The following is a 10,705-nucleotide window of genomic DNA, read 5'->3' as shown; positions in this document are numbered from 1 at the left end:
ACCTGAACTTACACAGCGACACATGTCAATTCTCCTCAACACAACTGGAAAAATATACAGTGAGAAAATAATTTAAGAAGTTAAAACGTTGCACTAGAAAATATTCACTTACGGGGCGCCTGGGTGGCTCGGTCGGTTAAGCGTCCGACTTCGGCTCAGGTCATGATCTCACGGTCCGTGAGTTCGAGCCCCGCGTCGGGCTCTGGGCTGATGGCTCAGAGCCTGGAGCCTGTTTCAGATTCTGTGTCTCCCTCTCTCTCTGCCCCTCCCCTGTTCATGCTCTGTCTCTCTCTGTCTCAAAAATAAACATTAAAAAAAAAAAATTAAAAAAAAAAAAAGAAAAAATATTCACTTACTGCAAAAGAAAGCAGCAAAGGAACAGAGACAAAAAAAGACATGAGACATTTACTCGACAAATATTAAAACTGCCCACGTAAGTCCAAACTGTATCAATAACAACACGAGATGTGAACGGACCAAGCAATCCAGTCAAAAAGTAGAGGTCACCAGACTGCATTTTTTTTTTTTAAATCCAACTACATGCTATCTCCAGGAGACAAACTTTAGATTCAAAGACACAAACGTCATGCAAATGGCCACCACAAGAGCAAGGCTGGCCACACTGTATCAGGCAAAATGGTTTGCTTTTTTTAATTTTTTTAATGTTTACTTATTTATTTTTAATTTTTTTTTTAATGTTTATTTTTATTTTTGAGAGACAGAGTGCAAGGAGGGGAGGAGAAGAGAGAGAGGGAGACACAGAATCCGAAGCAGGCTCCAAGCTCCAAGCTGTCAGCACAGAGCCCGACGCGGGGCTCGAACCCACGAACCGCGAGATCATGACCTGAGCTGAAGTCGGACGCCCAACCGACTGAGCCACCCAGGCGCCCCCAGGCAAAATGGTTTTAAAACAAAACGAAATTGCTAGAGAGAGACATTTTCTGAAGATACAGCAATTACACAGAATGCACCTAACAGCAGAGTTCCAACAACACCAGAAGCAAAACCCGACAGAACCGAAGGGAGAAACTGGTAAGTCGGCAAAGGCTGGAGATTCTGATGCCCCCGCTTTCAATACAGAATAAAACGGAAGAAGATCGGTAAGGGAACCGAACGCGTGGACCACACCGCTCAGCAGTCAGACACTCTCCCCGACGGCAGCACAGACTCACAAGGGCACGTACAGTCACTCCAGATGCAAATCGAAACCACGGTGTGGAACCCGTTCACACCCACCAGAATGGCGATATTCAAAACGAGAGCTAATAACGAGTGTCCCGTGAGCCGCGGCTCCCTCTGACGGCCTCGACCGAACCACGGACCGACTCAGCAGGCCTGGGAGCCCGGGGACAGGAACGCTGTCCCCAGGAGGTGGCTGCCCAGCCAGAAGCGTCTCCCAGGCGCCCCCGCCGACACCCAACCCCACGAGCGGGCCACCGTATCTGTCCCCCCGCCCCGTCCTTACAGAGCCACACGATGGGCCACGTGCTATTCCAGGTGCCAAAGACACACCCAGGTGGCGAAACACGGCGCCCGCTCGGACGGCTCGCACACAGCCCACGGGCCCGCGTCAGCGACGAGACGGGAGTGAAATACCCCGGGTACCCACGACACAGACGGAGTGGGAAGGACAACTGGCGTCCCCTCGGGCTGGAACGTCTGAGAACGGGAGGGACACGAACCGGCGACTCTTGGGCAAGGGCGGTGCGGACAAGGAGCCGGTGAGCGGCGGGCACAGCGTCGGCGCGCTGACCATCACACGCGAGATGCAGCAGGTGCAGGGACACAAATGGGACAATAAAGGCTTTTTATTCGCTTTGAGCCACTACCAGTAAAATGACGCGTCGCACGTACCAGTCCCACCGCACAATCCAGGCTTTCCCATACGGATGCGTTCCGTGGGTTAGTATCTCGGAAGGTATTTCCAAACAAAAAGAAACTACTCGTCACGCTCACACACTCAACACCTTTCTGCTCAAGGACGACATGGGGAATCACACTTTCCGGAGGGATGCAGTGCTAATGACAAATGAGGTTCCAGATGGGGCGTTTCCTGCCCGTCCTCCCAGATACGACCAAAGGTCGGGTTCTCTGCGTAACAGAACGGTGACCAATTTCAGACGGTGCTGTTCCCATGCTTTCCCCAAATCTCAAAAGCCACCTCCAGCTGTCACTCCCAATCCTGTCACTGAACTCTAGCTCCCATCAGGTAACAAAAAACAAATCACACCCAGGGGCGTCTGGGGGGGGGCTCAGTCGGTTGAGTCAGCTGTGCGGACAGCTCCGAGCCTGGAGCCTGCTGCGGATTCCGTGTCTCCCTCTGTCCCTCCCCTGCTCATGCTGGATCGCTCACTCACTCTCTCTAAAATAAAGCGTAAGAAGAAAAATTGTTTTGAATAAAAAGTCACACCTGTGACACAGGTCCTGCCGTGGCTCAGAGAAAGTGTTTCCAGAGATGGCTTCCAGGCAAATGCAGTTTGGAACAAGCACACGGGGGGACTTTCGGCAACAGAGCACATCCCCACACGGCGCTGTTCACTCGCACAAAACGTGACCCACCGCCAGGACGGAGGCCACAGCCCACGGACCGAGGGCAGACCGACCCTGCGGCTCCCAGGGGGCCCTGGCCCGTCTTCTGTCCTCCTTCCTCTTGGTGTTTGTGGCTCAGTTTCACCGAGGGGCTATACAAGCAGATTGTCAAGTTATACAATCTCGCTCCTCACGCCATCACCTCCCTTTACCTCTGAGGGCCCAGCAGATATTTCTGCCCCCTTTAGGCTAACGTGAAATGAAAAACGGGCACTCCATGAACCACGGAGTCTGCTCACTTACTGAGATCAGTCACGTAGGTCTAGTTCACTCTTTATTAATAAAGGTGACTTCTAATAAAATGCATAATTTAATTCAAATAAAAAAGTACAGAACGTAACACATAATCACAGCGTCACTTACACAAACAGGAACGGACGTGCCCTCTCTGGGCTGTCTGGAACGGAGCCCTCAGAGCCCTCGGTGACCTACGTGGACAGCAGCTCGGCAGGTGCGGGGGAGGGGGGCTGCCCCCAGGCCGGCACTGGCCCCGTGTGCAAAGGGCCGCGGTGGAACGACCTAGAGTGAGTGGGTAAAGCCCGTCAGACCAGATGTGGTCTTAGGCCATCACCACTGTTCCAGTCCAATCTGGATCTGAGTACGACCAGCCTACACATCTGAAATAAAAGCACTGCTTCATGCTTTCCGACGCCTTTGGCATTTCGTCTGTTTCCAGGCATCTTTATAAGCAATAAATTATAACTATAAAGAACACAACCTGCCACTGACGCTCCTTACATGGACCTGGGCAGCGACCACCAATGTCAGCGACAAGTCCAGGAACTAAAAGTCAGAGCAACCTCTAGATTTCTTCAAATCAAGCAAAACTACGTAGCACACACACAAGTGTTTTCATACAAGCTTCCTGGTCTAACAACCCTTCCAGACGGAAGGAAATACACAATAAAGCGGACACATCAAATTCAACTTAAAGTAACAGGCTTCAATGCTGCACATGTACCAGGTCGTTTTGCCAAGTATGTGCAGAACCACCTAATATCGAATATGCTTTGATTCTAGACGGCTCAAGCCACACACACACACACACACACACACACACACACACACACAGTTGTGTGAACCTACAGCTTTATTGACACCTTTCAGGATGCTCTTAATACTCGTATTTTCATGGGTTCACTCCCTGTGAGGAGTCTGAGTTGTAGATAATCAATTTCCACAGAGAAATGTGCAGCCAAACCAAATTAAGAACTTGTATCTTCCACACACGGGCTCAAGTCGGAAGCGTTTTGTTTAGTATAACGAAAAGTTAATTTTTAAAAATATCTGCAGTCTTTTTGAAACACAAGGCACCAACAGGGAGCAGACATTCCAGCAAAGAGTGATTGTCTGGGCGGGGGGGGGGGGATGCAACTGATCACAGTCCTCTGTCCTTTGTTGATGAGAACACCTCCTCCTCTCGTGTCTACGCAACGTCTTCCAGATAATCCGCGACATCACTGAGCTGGGACACAGTCAGGTCCTGCGTCAGGTCATCAAGCTTCGTGGTTCAAACGGAAAAAGGAAAAAGAGCCGGTGTCAGAAGAGAGAATCATAAATAATCTCTAAAACATACTGCTGTCATTTACATATCACCTTGTACTCCACAAACCACTTCGTATCCAAAAGTCCCCTAAACCCTCCCCTTCCTCCCCCTATTTCGAAACCTGGGACGATTACCAAAGGCTGAGCTCGCAGCCCAAGGCCACACTAACGAACACCTGTTGCCATAACCCTCCCAGCTGCCCCGGTGGCTGCAGGTACATCGGGTGCGACCAGAGACCAAGTGCCGGGAGCCGTCCTCCCCCAGCCTTCCCGACGCTCCCGTGAGGCACACACTACCGGTCCCGCTGTGCCAACGAGCAGGCTGGAGATGACAGATTAAAGCGCACCCAGGAGACCACAGGACGCAAAAGGACACGCTCCCAGAGCCTGCCGGCTCCAACGCACCACCTCTCCCAACGGCCTGCCGCGTCCGCTCATCCCGCGGCGGTCACGGGCACTTGGGGAACGCCCCTCGTCCACCTCCGGGCCGGGGCCGCCTACAGCCTGAGAGGCGCCCACCTGACCGGCGGCCGCCTCTGTGACGCCGACGGGACAGCCTGAGATGCCGCCTCCGTCTCACGTGCAACGTGCGTCCACCCAAGTACACTCTGCCCTCTGCCCGAGAACAAGGCCGAACGTGGATCTCCAGGACGCACTCCTAACCGCACAGCCCGCCGCATGTCCGCCGCATCGTCCCCTCGGGCTTCCGCGTCAGCCCTGGCCTGCCTGTTGACACGCCGCTTCACCTCCCCCTGCACGGGGCTCCCGTCCCTGCGCCCACTCCCAGTCCTGTCCCGACTTCTCTGGCCTCTGCCGTCTACACTCCTGAGGCGGTCAGTTCGGACTCCAGTCCCGACCCACCGGGGCCCACCTACGCCCACGACGCCCAGCCACAGGGCACAGGTGCCCCAGCGGCACGCACTGACCCCGGGAGCGGCCATCAGGGGCACCCTACAGACACGTAAAAGCCATTGTTTCTCGACTTGGGCCCAGTAGCTGTCACGTCACGATTTTCAACTGTTTTTCTCCTAATCTGTGTACATTTTTTGAAGCTTTACAGCAAATCAAGGCAACAGGCACAAACAGCGTTCCACAGGAAACGCTAACACCATACTTTGTCACTGGTATTGATGTCGTCCATTTCCACAGAAAGATCTTCCTCGATCTCTTCACCAATACTCAGCTCACTTTTTTCTGAGCGATGGCTGGTACTAGTTTGAGAGAAGGAAACAGAATAAAGGACACTGAATATGAACGTTTAAATGAAACATCAGGTACCATTAACTTTGTCCGTATTACCTCACCTGATCCTTAACATAACTTATCGAGGGCAACAGAAACAGGGGAGTCAACTTAAGACATGAGAAAACCAAGGTCCGTGATGGTGACTCTGGCCACAATGTCAGGAAAAGCACAAACCCAGGTTCTTAAAATTTCATCTACAAGCCATGCCATCTCTCAAAAAAACTGTAGGATAAATCATTCTGTTAAGAAATAAAATATAAATTCTCAATGAGGGGGGGGGGACCTTGTCAATTACATAAAATTCTCAGGCTCTAATTTAAAATTTCTCATCACACCCACAACAATTATTTCCAAACCATCAGGCAACTCACAGATTATATTATCATTACGTACGTAAAAAGGTATCTGAACAAAACATGACCTGTCATCTGAATGAGGACACTAGCTGGAGAGGGCAATGTCTGAAGTTAGGCGCGCGTCCCCACCTTCCACGGGGCTGGGGGAGCGCACGTGGACCACGGCGACCTGACGCCTCCGAGTGGCCGTGTCGTGTTCTTACCAAATTTCCTGAACATGACGCGTTTGTTCGCATTCTAATGCAAAACCAAAACAGGCTTCGAAGTGCAGGGTGTAACTCTGGAGTGACCAGCGTGCACGAGAGAGTCAAATACACTAAAATAAGCAGCAACGTACTTCCGTCACGCCTTCCCGTGTCACAAACTCTTTGCGATTTATTTGTTGCCCAGCTATTTTTCTTACCTGTTAAAGTCATCAACATAGTCGTCGTCTTCTCCAGTCCCTGTAAGTTTAAGAAAAGATGGGCGACGTTTACATCGGCATGCTTCACGATGTAGCTACAATCGCACACTCACGTTTCCTTCAGGAAAAACCCCATTACCAAATGATATTGCATCATTAAAAATGAAGTCTCCGGGGTTAGAAATATCTTTCCCTTATAGGACACGAAAGCAAAGGACCAAATTTTAAACTACCTACGAAATAACAGAATGTCATTCATAAAATGTGGTTAATACCCAGTCTTTTATTCCAAGTACCCAAAAGCTAAATCACGTTGTATGTTTATTATTTGTAAAGTCGTCTGATATTAAAAATATCAGGTGCTGGATGTTAATGGGAGACCTCAAAACCAGATTATCACGAACCCCCTACTGCTGCCTCATGGGCTGTGGGTTCGAGCCCCGCGTCGGGCTCTGTGCTGACCGCTCGGAGCCTGGAGCCTGCTTCCGATTCTGTGTCTCCCTCTCTCTCTGCCCCTCCCCTGCTCGTGCTTTGTCTCTCTCTCTGTCAAAAATAAATAACATTAAAAAACTAAAATAATGTCCAGGTAGGGCTCTCAGTTAACGTACCGGCACTTGACAATCAGCGTGACCTCAGGCAACTCACGTAACCTGGCTCTCATCTGCAGAAATGGAGGAAATACTAAAACCAACCTCACAGGGTTAAGACTGAGATAAAACCACCTGTTGCCACGGTGCCAAGTGCGTGTCGCCAGCGTCATTATTACCCTAGGCTGGTCCGCTAACATTCGTACGTTACTTCAAATACTGAGAAGTCCACAAATTCACGACGACGACAAAAACAAACAGGAAGCAATACTGTTGCAATACCATCAAACAAAACTAAACAGAAATGCTGATTTACACCGAACCCTCACGTCCGGCTGAGTGACCAAACTTCAGCTGACGAGTCCCAGGTCTTCCCCGCAGTGGCACCCACAGCCCCAGCCCAACGACAGCACAGGTCCCGGCGAAGGCGAGGGAAGCAGAGGGCCCCCTCCTCCCGGCTGGCACCTGCAGCGCGGCAGGGCCCCTTCCCTCCACGAGGGCAACGCTCAGCGTCCCCTCCTCAATAGCAGGCTGGGGCTGCCCTGGCTTTGACAAAGAGCAGGCTGTCAGAGCAGAGGGACAGCAGGAGGCAGAGACACCTGGCACAGGTGAGAAGCAGGTGAGACGGAGAAGCAGCAGGCCAGGCAGGGAGCAGGGGGCGGGGCCGGGGGTGGGGCCAGGGGCGGGGCAGGGGCAGGTAGAGCCGGCAGCCGCGGGCGGCAGGAAGAGGCGGCCTGCCCAGGAACCGGGGGAACTCTGGGCAAGGGCGCAGGCCCGCCCAGCATCACCGTCACCACCACCGCTACCGCCGCGGCTGCAGAGTCTGGCAGCTGGGGGCGCGTCCACGCTGCGGCTGCAGGGCGAGCCGAGACACCGCCAGAGGCAGCTGGCGCTCATGAGGCACCGTTCACTAGGGCCTGCGTGTGTCACTGGAGTGTCTCCGGCGTACAAGGAGCTGGGTGCCGTCAGCGCCCGCGGGCAGGCCCGGAGAGGGCACGGCTGGCCTCCGCCTGTTCGGACGCGCCACGGAGGGAGGCCCCATCTGCGATGTCACCTGCGCCCACCCACTCCCAAACCGGAGTCCTCTCCGCTCACCGCAGTGTCCTCCAGAACGAGGTGGGGGGGAGGGGGGGGTCTCGCCAGGGCCCAGCGCCCACCCCGCGAGCGCAGATCCGGGGCAGCGGAACGTCGCGTGGGGCACACACCCCTGTCCCGCGGGGACGGAAGAGGGACCGCCGAGCACGCGGGCCGAGCACGCGGGCCGAGCCGTTTCTTCCAGCCCCTCCCGGGTGAGGTGCGCCTAGAGGACGCCCATCCGCCTCTGTCCCTCCCCCCGGACCGGACACCGGAGGAGAGCCCCAGGGCCCTGGAAGCGCTCACGTCCGCAGGAACGCACTTCCTCCCTCAGGGTCACAAACCACCACTCCACGTGACACAACTGAACACCGGATCCACAGCCTGTCTCCCGCTCAGGCTGCTCCCCCAGGGCCTGTGCCCAGAGTAGGGACTCTGCCTTTGCACGGACTGTCCTCGGTCCGCGCTGAAACGCCACCCACCCGGTCTCGGCAGGGAAGTCGCCCCCGGGGCGAGGACGAGCCCGCCTCCCGCCTCCCGCCCGTTTCCACCCCAGCGCCCACTGGCTCCCCCCACGCCGCGGGTGTCAGCGGGGGCCCGTCCCAGGCAGAACCCCCCCCCCCCCCGCCCCGAGAACCCAAGCTCCACAAGCAGGGAGACCGTGGTGGCCGCTGCGTCACCCACCCCCGGGGACCGCCAGGCGCCCAGTCAGGAGGCGCCTGCTGCAGGCCAACCCGCTGCATTTAAGGTTTTATTCTAAAACACAATGGCCTTCAGGCCATTAAGACTAAAAACAGGAAATCTACTTACCTAACCCGAGCGATCCAACTTTATCGTTGACCAACTTCAGATCTTTCAAAACCGTGTTTCCTCTTTTACCTGTGGAGGAAAAACATTCACACGGGATTGACTTTTAGAACCCAACAGTCTCTAAGGCGTACCACTGGTTTTTCCGGTATAGGGTTTATGACTATAACGTCATAACCAAAATCGAAGACAGAATTGCAAACTGACGAATGATGCTCACATCATGCATCGCACCCCCTTTTTAACCACACGCCATACTGCTCTTTATTGAAATCTGACCAGGAAATAATTTCTGGCCTAACAGATAGCACCGTCTGTGAAAAGACTCATTAAGTGTGAATTCAGGCACTACGGTTATTCTCAATTTTATTTCCTTCAATTTTGCTTTAATTCAACGGCTATTTCATTTACCAAACTGATGGTTTTTTCAGTCCTAAGTGCTCAACATCCTCTCCCAGTCGTCATTCTCTACTCGCCATTAAGAGCAACTTGACCATGACCCGCTAAGTTCTCACTGCAGGTGACAACGACTGGGGAAGAAGAATGGGGGGGGGAGGGGAACTGGCGTGGGCCACATGAACAGATAGGTGGCCAGTTTACTACCCGGCTCAAAGAAACCACACATCATCTCCTTCACGTATCCTGGGGAATCCCGCGGCTGCACCACGTAACATAAAAAGGTTAGTAGGGGCGCCGGGGGGCTCAGTCGGTTAAGTGTCCGACTTCGGCTCGGGTCATGATCTCGGTTTGTGAGTTCAGGCCCCACGTTGGGCTCTGTGCTCACAGCTCGGGGCCTGGAGCCTGCTTCGGATTCTGTGTCTCCCCTCTCTCTGCCCCTCCCCCACTTGTGCTCCGTCTCTCAAAAATAAACATAAAAAAAATTAAAAAACAAAGGTTAGTAAATACTACAAAATTATGCAAAAATCACACAATTTCTTAATAAAGATCTACTTTTTAGTAGGGTTTAAAACACTGTCCATTAAATCTCTATTTACTGTGATATAGTAAACAAACTTCACCTACACGCGTCTTCATTCAAGGCTACACTTTCAAACCCTCTGTCTTGTCACCACCTGCATGTGGGAGGGGCGGGAAGGTAAACCGTGCAGCGGCAAGGCCCTTCCACATCTGACAATCTGCCTCTCTGGTACGTGGAAAAAGAGAGGTCAGATTCACATTCCGAATAAGGAAATCTTGCCATTTGCAATGATGTGGAGAGAGTCAGAGAGTATAATGCCGAGGGAGATAAGTCAGAGAGAGACAAGTATCACACGATTTCACTCACGTGTGGAATTTAAGAATCAAAACAAATGAGCAAAAGGAAAAAGAGAGAAACCAAGAGTCAGACTCTGAAGCACAAAGAGCACACGGATGGGTCACCTGAATGGAGGGGCTGGGGGCATGGCTGGAACGGGAGGGCATTAAAGAGTACACGCATCGGTCAGAGAAAGACGGATACCGTATGTTTTCACTCCTGCGTGGATCGCGAGAAACTTAACAGAAGACCATGGGGGAGGGGAGGGGAGGGGAAAAGAAAAGTTACAGAGAGGGAGGGAGGCAAACCACAAGAGACTCTTAAATCCAGAGAACGAACTGAGGGTGGATGGGGGCGGGGGAGTGGGGAAAGTGGGTGATGGGGACTGAGCAGGGCACCTGCTGGGATGAGCACTGGGCGTTGTGCGTAAGCGACCAACCACGGGAATCCACCCCCCGAGCCAGGAGTATACACTGTATGTTCGCCAACTTATCAAAAAAAAAGAAAAAAAAAAAAGAGAGAGAACACGCATCACGGTGAACAAACACATAAAATAAATCTATGAGATCACACACACACGCACACAATGATTTGGAGTTCTGATATCCAAAGGGGAAAAAAGATGGGCCGGCCCCAAATCGCTGAAGGGAGAATATTTTAACATTCCCGTGATGATTATTTGCAATCATAAAACCTACAAAACAAATTCTTAAAAACTGATCGACTCTAAGTCCTGCTCGAGTCCATCTAAATGCCCCACACGGGAGAAATGACGTGACATACTCACGATCTAAGGCAGCTAGGAAGTGGGTTTTGGAAGCGTTTTGATGGCTGGGAAAGCGGC

General features: G+C 52.7%; 1 protein-coding gene across 5 annotated transcripts in view; it reads right to left on the bottom strand.

Annotated features, from left to right (window-relative positions):
* Positions 1 to 3,661: 3,661 nt before the first annotated feature.
* Positions 3,662 to 10,705, bottom strand: part of CEP43 (centrosomal protein 43) — a 30,246-nt gene continuing 23,202 nt past the window's right edge. For 3 of the 5 annotated variants that reach the window (XM_047093156.1, XM_047093157.1, XM_047093158.1), the window contains 4 exons: positions 8,610 to 8,678; positions 6,139 to 6,178; positions 5,249 to 5,345; positions 3,662 to 4,090 (listed from right to left, as the gene is read on the bottom strand). In XM_047093156.1, the coding sequence (XP_046949112.1) occupies positions 4,016 to 4,090; positions 5,249 to 5,345; positions 6,139 to 6,178; positions 8,610 to 8,678 (281 nt within the window). In that variant the 3' untranslated portion in view covers positions 3,662 to 4,015. The other 2 variants (XM_047093160.1, XM_047093159.1) reach the window with 2 other exon arrangements.

This window comes from Lynx rufus, unplaced genomic scaffold (genome assembly GCF_022079265.1).
Source record: "Lynx rufus isolate CCGP_SWC_20201006 ecotype Redwood Valley unplaced genomic scaffold, mLynRuf1.p SCAF_32, whole genome shotgun sequence".
Taxonomy (NCBI): domain Eukaryota; kingdom Metazoa; phylum Chordata; class Mammalia; order Carnivora; family Felidae; genus Lynx; species Lynx rufus.
This window is presented reverse-complemented; position numbering and strand designations above follow the sequence as displayed.